We start from the raw sequence: 16,599 nt of genomic DNA, 5'->3' as shown, positions 1-16,599 counted from the left end.
TAATTCGTTTCCTAAAAGACTGTCACCTTTACTACTTAGTGTAATTATATTAAGATAATTAATGTTATTAATGTATCCTAACTTGAATATAAACAGATTGTATATGTATGTAAACATAAACATATTGTAATAAATTTGTACCAGTGTCAATGGCCCATAGTTGCCGAGACACTTTAATTTAAAATAAAAAAATACTTTTCTTTTCAATTCATTCATTGGTCGTAAGTGTCTACACAACCTATCAGACTTTTGCAAACTACTATTAATAATATTTTGGTTAATGTCACAAGAGCTTCACCTTATTTCCGATGAACTGTTACCATTCATCAAGTGACAAATTGTTTTATAACGATGGATTAGTAGAGATTTGACAAAATGTGACTATTTTTATAACAGGGTAGCATAAGATTTTTGTAACGCCCGAAAGTATCTAAACAATAAGAAATAGATAAGAGAATAAAGATAAGATCTGACAGATAGATTAGTTTGCTGTTTTAAGCAGATTTTTTTATTTTTATATATATATATATATATATATATATATATATATATATATACATATATATATATATATATATATATATATATATATATATATATATATATATATATAAAGACATCTTTAAGGAATATGACCGTTTAATTTAATATAAAAAATGTGCACTCGTAAGTGAAAGGGATATTTTCGGTCAATTTGGAGATTAAAAAAGAAAAGAGTTGTGCTACTTTATCTTTTTATTGAATACGTTTCGCCCACTGTTCAATGGGCATCGTCATCATCATAAGATCGTTTACTTATTGTTTTTTATATTAGATGTATCGCTAATACCATTCTTTTAGATGAACTGACGATGCCCATTGAACAGTGGGCGAAACGTATTCAATAAAAAGATAAAGTAGCACAACTCTTTTCTTTTTTAATCTCCAAATTGACCGAAAATATCCCTTTCACTTACGAGTGCACATTTTTTATATATATATATATATATATATATATATATATATATATATATATATATATATATATATATATATATATGCCTTACGTTAAAAGTTTGTTGGATATCGGTAATTTAAAATCCCTTGATAAAAATATAACTTTTTAGCTTACTTAAAGAAGAGTATCCATAATAATTAAAAATTAAGTGACATACAAATCCGAAACCCTATTATAAATTATTATATTTTAATAAACGTTGGCATACAGGCTTATCTTGGCTACATCTTGTTACGATATAATAATTATTTTGGGTCTGCACACATGAGAATTAAAAAAGCAGTCTATAAAAATAGGTGGTTTGTTCGGATATTCTAGACAGATATTTCTGGACATTTGTTTGCTTTGAGCAGATGCATATGTTCTATTATGTTATTCTCCCAAATGAGTGTAATTTTACACAAATTCTTTTTGTTTTTTTGTTAACTTTTTATGGTTTTCTAGTCTATTATTGTCTGAAGTTTTAGCAATATTTTCGAGACCTAGTAACTACAAACACCAATTTTCTCTAAATCTTTTAATAATGGATATCTGGTTATCGTATATTGAATTATGTAAACTCCAGGCATTAACTACAGCAGTTATTGTTAAGGCCACAACTGTAATTTTTCTGAACCATTTGTTTTTTTTTGGTACCAGGTGGTCCAATAAGCTGATCTCTCGGCTATATACCAGAAACTATTCATGTCATCACTTTAGGAGAAAAAATTCCTTAGTAGAAGTGACCAAGAGAAATCGCTGGAAATAACTTTCAAGTTTCTTGGTTAACCGCTAGGGGGCGTAACCTGTGAAGAAAACTTTAAAAACCAGTTTTTTAGGAAATATGCCCAATTATACAAAGTGTTAAATAAGTAAACTAGAAAGAGGCCTAAATTCTGAAAGTTGTTCAAGTACTTTTTTTTATTTTTTTAAATATAGGGTGGGGGAGAGTGGGAAAGTATTTGTGGATATATACCTAAAACTTTGGTTTGGATCTACCGATTTTAACGAAATTAGTGTCATTAGAAAGAGTGTGGATAAATTAATTTACATCTGCTATAAAATATTGGTAAACACAGCCTTCACGACGTTACTAATGACAATGGTTTAAGGCTTATTAGTATGGCAGCTTCCAAAGATTTAATTGTGGGAAATACATGTTTTAATCATAAGAATATCCATAAAGCAACTTGGATATCACCAAATGGACGCACCACAAATCAAATTGACCATGTTATAATTGACAGAAGGCACTTTACAAACCTAATGGACGTAAGAAGTTACAAAGGCGCAAATATTGACTCAGACCATTTTATGGTAAGGGCCAAGTTACGACAAAGAATTTCCAATGCCAAGAAAGAAAGGGGCACTAGACAAGTAAAATATAATTTACATTTGCTAAAAAATGAAAACAAAGAGAAACAGTTCCAGTCACATATAAAAGAAACCCTAGAACACACCTGGGCAGTCGACCAATCAAGCACGGAAATGTGGAACAACTGCAAGGAGGCTCTGAAATTAGCAGCCGAAAGCACATTGGGAATATCCCGAACCCAAGAAAGAAACGACTGGTTCGACCAAGACTGCAAAAAAATAACAGATGAGAAGAACGAGGCATTTAGGACCACGCAACAACGAAAAACTAGAACAACAATAGATAGATACAAAAACTTAAGGAGAGAGGAAAAACGCATACACCGAAAAAAGAAACGAGACTCGGAAAATGACATATTAGAACGGCTCGAAAGCCATATGAGTCAAGGAGAAACAAGAAAGTTCTATCATCAAATAAATAGTATTAGAAAAGAATTCAAACCAAGAATCAACTATTGTAATGATAAGGAAGGTAACTTACTTACCAACAAAGAGGATATCCTTTTACGATGGGTAGAGCACTTTCGAGAGTTGCTGGAAGGGGAACCTACTAACAATATAGAGCTGGAATATCGAAATGAGGAACTCGTGAAACCCCCCTCGGTAGATGAAGTGAAAATATCTATAGAAAAACTAAGGAACCATAGGTCCCCAGGTAGCGATGGCATCCCAGCAGAGTTATTTAAGCACGGTGGAGAGCAGCTCACCAAGGTGATGCGAGAAATTGTTTGTAGAATTTGGTCTGAGGAGCAAATGCCTGAAGAATGGAGCTTAGGCTTAATTTGCCCGTTACACAAAAAGGGAAACCAACTGGAATGCAATAATTACCGCGGAATTACTCTCCTAAATACAGCATACAAGATATTGTCAAATATTTTGCACGAGAGATTAAAGCCTTATACTGAAATGTTTCTAGGAGAATATCAGGCGGGATTCAGGCGTGGACGTTCAACCATTAACCAGATCTTTACACTACGACAGATCCTCGAAAAAGCGCAAGAGTTTAACATAAATATGTATCATATTTTTGTCGATTTTAAAGCGGCATATGACAGTGTCTTAAGACCAAGTCTTTACAATGCTATTAATGAGTTGGGAATTCCAAAAAAACTCATATGTTTGATAAAAGTGACAATGGCGAAGATGCTATCAGCAGTTAAAATTCAAAACGACTCGTCAACCCCATTTCAAATACATAGGGGGTTAAGGCAGGGAGATGCGCTGGCGTGTCAGCTTTTTAATGTCGCCTTAGAAAAAGTTGTACGAGACGCTAATTTAGATAGCAGGGGAACAATATTTAATAGATCAGTCCAAATTCTAGCATATGCAGACGACGTGGACATTATAACAAGAACTAGGGCGAGAACTGCGGAAATCCTAACCGAGCTAGTAGCAGCAGCAGAACGAATGGGGTTACAGATAAATTAAAATAAAACCAAATTCATGGCGACTAACATAAACACAAGAGCTGGAAATGTTGACACAAATTTAATCATCAATAACCAAAACTTCGAAGCAGTCAAAGAGTTCATATATCTAGGGACATCGGTTAACTCCAATAATAACACATCTGAGGAAATAAAAAGGCGAATAATAATTGCAAACAGGTGTTATCATGGTCTATCGAAGTACTTAGCTAACAAACGTCTGTCTCAAAAAACTCGTATAAGGCTGTATAGAACACTGATAGTCCCCGTTCTCACATATGGATCAGAGGCATGGACGCTAACGAAAACAGATGAATCCGCTCTATCCATTTTTGAAAGAAAGGTGCTACGCAAGATATTCGAAGCGGTCTGTGAGAACGAAGTATGGAGGCGTAGATATAACTTTGAACTGCAGAATATCTACAAGCATACGTTTGGTGGTAAAGATATTACCACTATAATTAAGCGAAACCGCCTGCAGTGGGCAGGACATGTAGCCCGGGCCCCTGAATCAAACATGATAAAAAAGATTCTAACAGCGCAACCCGTAGGAATGAGAAGACGGGGTAGACCAAAGCTAAGGTGGATGGACGGGGTAACACAAGATGCCGAGAAGATCGGAGTCGGCAACTAGAAAATGCAAGCGAGGGACAAAATAGAATGGCGTAGAAAGCTTGAGAAGGTCGAGGCCCTCTAAGGGCTGTAGCACCAAGATGATGATGATGATAAAATAATTGCATTTAGTTTTAATTGTCATAGGTAGAGGGTACTTTCGAATAGAAAAAATTAAAATTTGTTGTTCTTCAAAATGTTAAATAGAAACACCTATTTATTGTAAATTATAATGGAACTGGATTAAATTCATAACAAAATGGCGCAAACCGCATGTTAATAGCTTTTATCGAACTCGAGATATGAATAAATAAGTAAGTATAATACTTAAATTTTTTTTTATAGCAGAAGAATCTTAATATTGATACCTATTTTGACCATTGTTATTTCATATGATTAAAAATAGTTTTTTCGAAACTAAGTAGGCTACGACAATGAATTTGACGGGGAGTTCATATCGTTTATTTATTGACAGCAGTCAAAATATTGTTAAGAAGTGTTATATTATAATTCGAATTGAAGATTGCACTTTTTTCAATAAATATTAATATTGGTAATATAAGTAATTAATTATCAGTACTAATAATTCGTGATGAGTATATCAAATGCAGAATTGTATGATATGATTGGAGTTTATTTCGAATGTCACCAAAATGCCGCTATTGCCTCACGTATATATTCTGTAAGATATCCTGACAGGAGATATGATGGCAAAGAAGTGTTTGAAAGAAAGGCAAGAATATTAAGAGAAACTGACAGTTTTCTTCGTTCTTGTTTTAAACGACGTAGTAGAGGTATGACCGAAGATAATTCAATCAATGTTCTTGAACAGAATCCATATATTAAAAGTAGTCGGCAAATCTCTATAGAATTAAACATACCCAAAACTACTGTTCTAAGGATTTTAAAATATCACAGGTTGGTTTTTCATATTAAAAAGTGAACGTTTAGGTCATAAACTTGGAATTCCGTTTAAACTTTAGATACAACTGTTATTTTAATATTCCGATAAAACCCGCAACACGGCGCTTTTATCCTTTTATCCGTTTCTTAAAAATACTTATCACGATTTATCTTGTAAAACAATTGTAAATTTTTCAAGAATTTTTTAGTTTTAGTAAATATAGTGGTTCCTTTTTCACCAATATTTGTTATTCTGTTTTTTAGACTGCATCCTTATCATGTAGTTCTCCACCAAGCTTTACATAAGAGAGATTTTGATGCAAGGCTGGATTACTGCAATTGGATGTTCAGTCTGCTAGAAGAACAATCGCATATCATGTCAAAGATTTTGTGGACACACGAGGATACGTTTAATAGTGCGGGCGGTGTTAGTCTGCATAATATGCATTATTGGGCTGAAGAAAATCCCCACTGGATACATGAGGTGCAGGTTCAAGGTAGATGGAGTCTTAAATGTTTGGTGAGGTATAGTTGATGGAAAGATCGTAGTTCCATATATCTTGATAAAACTTTAAATGGCGAAACATATTTGGATTTTCTGGAAAATCTGTTGCCTGTTTTATTGGAAGATATTTCCTCACAAACAAGAAGAGATGTGATATTACAACATGACTGGTGTCCTCCGCACTTTTCCAGACGAGTTTGAGATTATTTACATGCAAGTTATCCAAATAAATGGATTGTAAGGGGAAGTATATTTTTATGGCCAGCTAGATTTCCAGACTTAACATGTCTGGACTTTTATCAATCCATTTACTTTCTTCTTGATTTTAGACTAATGGTTTCGTTCGTAATTTTTTCTACCATTTTATGATCAGCATAAATGATTGTCTGTAAAACCATAAGTTTAAATATCTCATCAGTTATGAATTGTTAAAATAATTTCTAATTTTTCTTTCTAATTTCTAAACTTTCTAATAAATCTAATTCACATTTACCTTAAATTTAAATGGTTATTTCATCAGAAACTTCATAAACTTAGAAACTACAGTTTCATTAAAAATTTTTTTTTTTTAATTTTTAATCATTAGTTTCCACACTTGTGTAACGCCCGCTCACGTCTGTTACGATGAGTCACCGAACGAGAGAGAGACCCGCCGGACCGGCGAATGCCTTGCGTCTCTCTCCAACTCAAACATGATCGGTCCGCTGGTGCGATGCTATTTCTCCTATCATCGTCCTATCCCCAACAAAATCACTCAAATAGAAATTAGTTAAGTTTAAGTTTACATGTACAATGTTTTAGTAAACAAAATATATTTCTATAGTTAAAATTTGTGCAATTCTTATTTTCATTTAATTCCTTGATCCTATTGTGCAATTTAATAATATTCATATCAATAAATATTCTACCGAGAAAAAGACGTTGTCAAGTAAAATCTTCGCCCGTAAAACCGACTTTACAGGCAACCGATTTTTTTTACTTGAAGAAGTTCTTACTCTGATTGAGAATCGGAATTGTCAATGTGTCTTTTTCTTCGCTTTTACTTATATCATCATCAAAATCGGCAGAAAACAGCTCTATAGTATCTCGTATTTAATTCAGGATCAACAAATTCTTCATCAGCCATGTCCATCTGTTGTAAACATTCTTTCATCAATGCTTCCAGTGATTGCCTTTCTGCTTTCTCACGTTTGTAACACATATCTTCTTACAACAAATACTGCTCTTTTTCACTTAAGAAAACACTATTCAGAACAAACCCTAAACACAGATAACAAAAATACGCTGTAGGGAATAAAAAATGCAAGTTTGTACAAGTCTGACCGTCCATCTGCGTTATGCATATGTATTCTACACTACTCTACAGATAATATTCACACTTATAATTAGCTTAATCTTAATAATTATTAATTTTTTTACTATAAGCATGTTCCTAGAAATATATTCTAAATACGATTCTACAAGAAAGTTTTTACGGCGCCACGGACCAAATCGCAAAATATAATTCGGCGCTTAATGTATTAAAGTGCATGTTTATCAAACAATAATGGGAAAGACATCGAGCCTGCCTCAAGTTTTTTAAAGTCATGTTTGCTATGTCTAAGGATCTACAGAGACACATCGGCAGCAATTTAAGGATCACTGCCAAAAATTGAATGGCATTATGTGCTACTCAACTTAATATCAAGTTCAGGAAGACATATCAAAAATTATTTCTTCATACATCGATTGTTCTTCGTCGATTTTGGGTGTTTACAAGGTTAACACACTAACTATAAAATGCAGGAGATTATTCTAAATTTTATCAGTTGATTTATCAGCAGTAATCAAATTAAATCTACTAAACATGAACTCCTTGGTAAGTAGTTTTAAAAATCGTAGTAAGAAACAAAATATGATTTCGTGCAATATGTTAAATTTGTAATTTTTATCGTATTAAGCATATTATTGTTTTCTCTTTTTACATAATATTTCGTTTTTTATCATTTCTGTTGTTCCTATGTCTATATTAAGTTTACTCCAAATTCGATATTCTTTCTATTCTGTTCCAATATTTCATTGCAAAATTTCTTAAAATTAATTCTATTTCGTTTAGTATGCACTTTTTATATGATTTACGTTATTTTTATCTCGATATCTACGTTATGTAAATATATCTGGGTTAAATAGTATCACCAGTTTTATCTTAAAGCTATTAATTTTTTATGGGTTCATTATATGAATTTTACTTTTTTCTACAGTATTTTTGCCAGTGAGTGTATATTATGATAATTACACTGCTTATTTCCATAAAAACTTCTTCAACAAGCGAATAAACATAAAATTCTACTACCACTACAACATATCGATTTATGACATTCTCCGCCATTTTCTTTTATATAACATACGTTTTTTTCTTTCACCTCTTTGTCTATTCTTCCTCTCCAACGTGTTCTCGCTCTACCTCGTTTTTTTTGCCCCTGGTTGCCATTTTGTTTGGTATTAGTTGTTAATACAAATTGGTGGACAGGCAGCATTCTTGCTTCAATCTCTTTGATGTTACAAGCCCTGTTATTACTTTTGTCTCAGTTGTTATCTTTGTTATGGATTCATTATATGGTACTTTGACGACATTTATCACTTCTACTTTTCATTAATTTTAACAGCTTCGTTAATAGAACACTATCGTAAGCTATTCTTAAGTCGACAAACAACATATGAATTTTTTGATTCCGTGCCACCCTTGCCCAATATTTGGATTATTAAGAAAATATGGTCAACAGTAGATCGCCCCGTACAAAATCCTGCTTTTTTTCTGTTTCAGAATTTAAATATTCTTTCTCGATTTGATTCTGCAAAACCTTCCTATATATTTTACTGACAGATCCAGATACAGCTATCCCTCGGTAATTTTCACAATTGTTCTTGTCACCTTTTTTATTTATAGTACCTACTAAGTTATAATGTTTTTCATTTCTGAAATAGTTACTGAAGATATTCGGATAATTTGTTTGTTCCATACTTAAACAATTTTCTGGGTATATCCCCTGATCCGAGTAATTTATTTCTCTTCAAATGTATACGTACGTTCTTAATCTCATCAGGTGTTAATCCTATCCTAATCTTATGTTATTTTTACTACTTTTTCTTATTTTAACTCGTTTTATTGTAAATTTTAACAGTATTTTACTTTTATTATTACAGAAATACGCATTTTATTACTAAATATCTAATTTACAAATGTTGTAGGTAATTGTAGCCATTTTCTCCTGCTTGGCTTTGGCAAATGCAGGCACCATCGTTCAAGGACCAAGCGCCAAATCTACAGTTGTAGGTGTTGATGGCAGTGTTATTTCTGCTGTAGCCCCTGCGGGACAGATCATCGCAGATGAACATCCTGGAGTAGTTGCCCACAGTGCCCCAATAGTTGCCGCTTATTCTCACCCAGTAGTAACCGCTCATGCTGCCCCAGTAGTAGCTGCTTACTCTGCACCACTTGTAAATCCACATACTGCCTCAGTAGTTTCTGTCCACTCTGCTCCCCTTGTAGCGGCTCACGGATCCCCAGTGGTTTCAGCTTATTCACATCCAGTATTTGCTGCTCCATTTGTAGCTGCCCATTCTGCTCCAGTTGTTGCTCATGGAGTAGTTAACCATAGAGAAGTTGATACAGTAGTAGCTGGACCATCCGGAACTATTACAACTAACAAACTTTTTGCCTCTCCTGCCGTACTTCCTGCGTATGGAGTACTTGGCCATGGAGTTCATGGACAATATTATTAATTTTATTGGTATAGGTTATTGAAAAATAAACAATTGTTTTAGATTGATATTATTTTATATTTAACAAAAGACAATGCTGACAAACTGAAGAATTTAAATGAAAAACTTTCTTCATTAAATTTTTTTTTTTAATTATTAATCATTAGTTTCCACACTTGTGGTACATATAAATTAAAGGAACAGGCATGATTTGTACTTGATGCAACTTTTTGGTTTTTTTTTTACTTGAAGAAGTTCTTTCTCTGATTGAGAATCGGAATTGTCAATGTGTCTTTTTCTTCGCTTTAATCTGGATCATCATCAAAATCGGCAGAAAACAGCTCTATACCGCTCGTATTTAATTCAAAATTCTTCATCAGCCATGTCCATCTGTTGTAAACATTGTTCCATCAATGCTTCCAGTCTTTACCTTTCTGCTTTCTTACGTTTGTAAGACATATCTTTTTACAACAAATACTTATCTTTCTTACTCAAGAAGACACTGTTCAGAACAAACCCTAAACACAAGTTACAAAAATACGCTGTAGGGAATAAAAAATGCAAGTCTGTGTAAGTCTGACTGTGGAGCTAAAAGACAGTTAAGATTTGATTTCACGTACAGGGCGCTTGCGTATCCGCTTATACGTATTTCGGCCTAATAGGCCTCATCAGAACGGCTTTCGCAATCGCTCTGAACGTGAAAATAAATCTTTTCTGTCTTAGGAAGAAACTCTAACATGGCTTCGTATAGACGCAATGTAGCGACATCTGATAAAAAATCGTAAACTAATTTTCGAAACCAAATTCAGAATTCAGCTTTAATCTGTGCCTTCTAAGAATTGCAAGGCAAAACAGACGTTGATGAAGATGTTGTGAGAGACATGGGAATCTAAAAATTGCATTCCACAACATATCTCTTCAACTAAGCAAAATTCTTAGCGAATTGGTTTCTAGTACTCGTACAGAGTATATCCAAATAAAAAGGAAAATACAGTTAAGATTTGATTTCACGTACAGGGCGCTTGCGCATCCGCTTATACGTATTTCGGCATAATAGGCCTCATCAGAACGGCTTTCGCAATCGCTCTGAACGTGAAAATAAATATTTTCTGTCTTAGGAAGCAACTTTAACATGGCTTCGTATAGACGCAATGTAGCGACATCTGATAAAAAAATCGTAAACTAATTTTCGAAACCAAATTCAGAATTCAGCTTTAATCTGTGCCTTCTAAGAATTGCAAGGCAAAACAGACATTGATAAAGATGTTGTGAGAGATATGGGGAATCTAAAAAAATAAGAATGTTTTTAAGGCGCCACGGACCAAATCGCAAAATATAAATCGGCGCTTAATGTATTAAAGTGCATGTTTAAATGTATGTAAATATGCATGTCTCTAAATAGCAAAAGGCAGAGGTTTGTGCAAATTTCTACAGTTAAGCAGACTATACAAGACAACTAATGGTGTTAAGTTCTTGAATATAAATCTAGAAGCAAACTAAGTCCTATAATAAAAACTTGAAAAGAGTTGAGGTTATATTATTTATCAAACAATAATTGGGAAGACATCGAGCTTGCCTCAAGTTTTTTAAAGTCACGTTTGCTATTTCTGAGGATCTACAGAGACACATCGGCAGCAATTTAAGGATCACTTCCGAAAATCGAATGGCATTACTGCATTCGTGATTCAACTCGAACCATATTAATGCAGATTTAAACATTTTCATTATATACCGATTATATTCAAACTTTTGGGCGTCTAATAGTTTAAGACTAGTCTCACAGTTTGTGTACCAAAGTAATTTTTTTAAAACACTGAAAAGTTTTGTTTAAAACTTTCAACAAATTTATTATAATTTTTATTTTTTTATCATAGCAACTCTTGCTTTTTTATTGTCCAAAAAAAGATCAGCGTTTGGTGTTGTACTTCTATACTACAGCGTTTTTACTTCTTACAAAAACAAGTGAACATGGCAAACAGAGCAGCACCATTTAACATTATTCAACAACACAATCTGGAGAAACAAGTACCTAACAACGGAAACTAAAACCAGAATATATAAATCAACAATAAGACCGATAATGACGTACACATCGGAAACAAGAGCAGATACGGCGAAAACACAAAGACTACTGGAAACAACAGAAATGAAAGTCTTACGAAAAATAACAAACCAAACTCTAAGAGACAGAGTAAGAAGTGAGGAAATACGAGCGAGATGTGGTATAGAGGAAATAAACGCGTGGACCAAAAGAAGAAAAGTGGAATGGAATCAACACATCGAAAGAATAACAGAAAATAGAATAGTATGAATAGCAAGAGACAAATCGCCAAATAGAAGAAGATCATTGGGACGACCGAGGAAAAGATGGTCAGACAACGTCAATTGAGGCTAAAAACCGAAGTAAAACAGGCATTAAGCCTATTTATAAAGTAGGAAGAAGAAGCGGTTTTACTTTTGATAAAAAGAAGAAAGACCTTGTTTATTTACTTAATTAAAAACTTATTCACAAATAGCACACAGGTTTCATTATTAGCCATAGGCATCGGATTCAACATAGTTAGCAGTAAACAAAAAGTGCAAATAAATCGTCCAATTTAAAACTTATTGTGATTCATATTATGTAAAATTTTGTTTTTGCAATTATGCGAATTAATTTTTTTTCACTTAGCACCTTCGTACGCTAGGCCAACGATATAAACTATAGTTTCAATAAGTCACATAGGAAAACTGTGAAAATATTTCATTGAAATACCTGTCAATAATTCCAGCTCCGAATAAAAAGTCTGTTTTGTTGGTTTATGCCAACTTTTAAAAACCTCTTTGTTACTAAGTTTGACATTAAAAAGTTTTCTAACTAGAGAGAAGAAAAATTTTAAGTACAATTTTTATTCAATCCATATAAAACCATGTGAAACATATCGCATTGACGTAAATAAAGGATCCAATTTTTTTTTTTACAAAGTTGAATAGTAAAACTAATTGTCACAAATCAGTAGCTGTTTTTACTCAAAATCTTGCAAATAAAGAAAGTAATTAAAAATAGATAGCAAATAAGAAACTAACATGGCAGTCACCAAACAATTATTAGCATCTTCAACATTAACCTCATCTACAACATCTTCAATATTAATCTAGTCTAATGCCGTAAGTAATTTTAATTTACTATCTAAAGAATAAGCAATTGTCCTATCATCAGTACCAGATATGAAAATATACAAATATATAACAACAATAGGAATTTTATTAGAACCAAAAAATATCACCTTCGTATCCAGAATTTCCAATAACAGAATATGCATTTACCTGAGTAATACTACGATCGTAAAAAAATTACTGCAGAACCGAAAATCTGTTTAAATACAGGAAAATGATATAGGGATTAGAAGAATAATCACTTCTGCTAGCCGACTAATGATATCAAATGGGTGGTCAAGAATTCCAATCATCAAAATGAAATAAGACCTCAAAAAATTGAACACTTTGGTACGGAGTATAATGACCTATGGAGCAGAGAATTGGGTAATAAATAAACGAAACAGGTCCAAAGTCACAGCAACTGAAATGGAGTTCATGATAAGAAGCTGCAGAGTGACAAAAATGGATCGCATCAGAAATGAGGAGATAAAACGAAGAAAGGCAGTAGAACAAGACATACTCAGCTACATCGAAGAAAAACGTTTAATTTGGTATGGACATGTGAGAAGAACAGATCATACAAGGTAGATAGCAAAAATTTCGGATTGGAGTCCAATAGAAAGGAGCAAAAGAGGTAGACCCAAAAGATCATGGAGGGATGAAGTAAACAAGGCCATGGAAAGACGAGGCCTTAGAGATGGAGAATGGCAGAACAGAAAGGACTGAAGACGTTGGCTGAAAGGAGGAAGGCGGCGACAGCTGTAAAAATCCTTATATAGATAGATAGAAAATTGAAGCTTATTACAGTTTCCAAAAAAACTTTCTTAAAAGTTGGCATGCCTGAATCTGAATATAGTCATAAATTAAGCTTTAGACGTATGGTATTTGTTACCTCAAAAATTATTGTTCCTATTCTAAATTCAATTATCACGCCAGTACCCCTTACATAATCTATCTCTCCTTAGATGGTCTAAAGTGTTCCAAATGTAATAACACAGAATATATAGGTGGGAATTTTACTACAGAATCAACCAATACAAAAAATCTTACCGACTATCTCAATCTACGAACGTTAATATATCTGAAAGAGAAAATAATTAAATAATTCAAAAATTCGTTACAACAGAAATCTCAACTGCTAATCACTCCAGTACTCCTCTACTGTTTTAAATAGTTTACCATCAAATATCTCCTTCAAATCACAAAGCATAAAAGAACATAATAATAATACCAGCGCAAAAGTATCCACAGCTATAAAAAGACACATTTCAACCTCTCCTGAGATAACAGAGTAAAAAAAACAACAAATAAAGAAGAAAACACCAAAAGCCTCACTAAAAACTGATACTATAAGTGCCAATCGGAACTTTTTAGCTCACTGAGAAAGTGTTGGATCAATCTTTTGACCCGCCCAAGAAAAAAGAAGCTGAAACAAAGAGACCAAAAACCTGCTTTAAGGTAAAATTTGTCAATCTTCATTTCTTAGTGTTGATTTAATTGCGTACAATTCAAACACATTTTGAGTTCATTCATACAGATAACGCTTATATTGACGAAACTATACTGATAAGAGAGTTTTTCGAATTCGATGGTAGTGAGCGACGGGTTTGCTAATCACCTTTTAAGTGGTTTTCAGGTATTTGTATACTAAGTTTATGAAACTGAACACCAACCAGTATTTAAATACGAGTTCTTGATAAAATTTGTTTGTCTTTATGTATCACGGGAAGTGTTAAGTAGTATTACTCATTTTATTAATTACGTTTTCTATCATTATGTGGCGTCCGTGGGATAATAATAATGGGGCTTCTTCTAGTGTTCCAGTAAAGAAAAAACATTTATCTGTAGATACAAAGCAAATTGTAAAAACTATATACAGTACCTTACTTAAAAGAGGACTTGACACAACTTTACGAGTGAAATATGCGATTTGACGAAAATACCTCTGACCACAGTAAAAAGAATTACATCAAATCCCATACAAACAAGAAAAAAACGTAAAAATTCCAGTTCCACTAAATGTATGGATGAAGCCGATAAGGACTTGATACGTCGAAAAGTCTATACCATGTACGAAGAGCAACGCATACCTACATTAAGAGCTCTGAAGCAACGGCTCAATGTTAACGAAACCCAAATAAGCTGTAGCCTCACCAGCTTATGGAAAATTTTGAAAAGTATGTGCTTTCGATATCGTATAATTGACAAAAGACAAGTAATTATGGAATCTCATAGATTACAAAAATGGCGTTACGAGTATATACCTTCGATAAGAAAATTCCGTTCTGAAAATCGTCCGATAATTTACCTCGACGAGACATGGTTTGACACAAATTCAACGAAACCTAAAGGATTTGCTGATTCCTCCGGTAAATATAAGACAGAAGCTCCATCAAATAAACGGAAAATAATAACGATTTTATATGCTGGATCAGAAAATGTTTAGTTTCCAAATGCCCTGTGGCTTTCGGCCAAGAATATTAAAGACTTCTGCGTCGACTACCATAAAGATACAACGGCAGAACTTTTTGAAGAATGGTCCAAAAATAATCTTATGCCAAACATTTCTCAGAATAGCGTGATAGTAATGGACAATGCAAGCTATCACAGTCGCCAACTAAGTAAGGCTCCAAACTCGAATAATACTAAATTGGAAATTCAAAATTACATGGAGACTAATGATATGTATTTTGAAGAATGTTACACCAAACAAGAACTTTTAGAAGTTTTAAAGGCATTTTCTATAAAAAAAAAGTATATGTTTGTGATACATTGGCAGAGGAAATGGGATATACAGTGTTGCGGCTTCCACCCTATTATTGTATGTTTAATCCCATAGAACATAATATGTGGCACGAATTGGAGTTTAACGTGAGGTCACAAAATATTTCTACAACGTTAAGTAGTACTGTTGTAGAGTTAATAAGAAAATGTGTTAATAATAATTTTTCAAATAGTTGGAGAAATTCAGTCTGATACGTAATAAGTAAAGAAAATTTATATATTCATGTAGATCATACAATAATTTTATTCAACCAATCATGATTAATTTAGATGAGGATAGCGATAGCGAAACAGAACTATGTGTGGAGTGATACTGTCATCAAATATACAAATGTTACTGTTAAAAGAAAACGGTTCTTTTCAGAACCACAAATTATTATTGATTGTTTTTCTAAAATCTTAGCAATTAAAATATATTTAATTTATTTTAAAACTCATTTAAAAATATTAATTTCGGGTATATAAGTCAAAGCATATATTTTACATCCGTTTTTTGTTTTTGTTGTTGTAATTATTGTAAATTTTGTGGATCATTTACTTTATTATAGGTGTACCATCTAGTCAGTGTTAATTGTCAAAAGACCAACTCTGTCTACCTCGTTTGCTTATCGCTTCGGACCGGTCTTAACAATGGGCCAAGTCAGATAAATTTAATAATATTTACGACCGCACTAATTGAAGTCAACCATTTTCTGCTAAACAAACTTTACAAAAATTATTATAACCAGCAAAAACTCTATTTAAGGAAGTAACACCGTAATTAAAGCAGCGGCGGCTCGTGGCCTAAAGAAGTAGTGAAGATGAGGAAAGCTTGCGGAGCCAAAAGGAGTTTTGGTACCTACTTCGCGCCCAAATCTCATAAAAAATTCGTTAAAACTTGAAAACAGTTTTTCTTGTTCAGTTCTGCTTACCTGGGTTATTTTAGTTCTGAACCTCGACATTTCATTGAGGGTTTTTTGGCGATTAAAACACCACGCCTGGGGTTGGTGAGTTTCGATTCAGCCGCCCACTCTAAGTCAGATGCTCATTGCAGCCGACCACTCTGGATCAGACGCAGATGTTTAAAATACTGATTGGTCGACAATGTAAAAGAACATCCCTTTTATCTTCATTTTTCCAATGCCTAAATGGAGTCTCTA

At 33.2% G+C, this 16,599-nt stretch overlaps 2 protein-coding genes across 4 annotated transcripts in view; one reads left to right on the top strand and one right to left on the bottom strand.

Moving 5' to 3' along the window:
- nolo (ADAMTS-like no long nerve cord) overlaps nucleotides 1-16,599 on the bottom strand; it is a 2,006,971-nt gene that overhangs the window by 430,301 nt on the left and 1,560,071 nt on the right. The window lies entirely within an intron of this gene.
- Nucleotides 7,599-9,606, top strand: LOC140442771 (uncharacterized). The gene is made up of 2 exons (XM_072533744.1): nucleotides 7,599-7,655; nucleotides 9,026-9,606. The coding sequence occupies exons 1-2, from the start codon at nucleotides 7,644-7,646 to the stop codon at nucleotides 9,557-9,559; spliced, it is 546 nt and encodes a 181-aa protein (XP_072389845.1). The 5' UTR covers nucleotides 7,599-7,643; the 3' UTR covers nucleotides 9,560-9,606.

The sequence above is a fragment of the Diabrotica undecimpunctata genome, chromosome 6 (assembly GCF_040954645.1).
Source record: "Diabrotica undecimpunctata isolate CICGRU chromosome 6, icDiaUnde3, whole genome shotgun sequence".
Classification (NCBI taxonomy): domain Eukaryota; kingdom Metazoa; phylum Arthropoda; class Insecta; order Coleoptera; family Chrysomelidae; genus Diabrotica; species Diabrotica undecimpunctata.
Note: the sequence above shows the minus strand (reverse complement) of the source record. Positions and strands in the feature narration are given on the sequence as shown.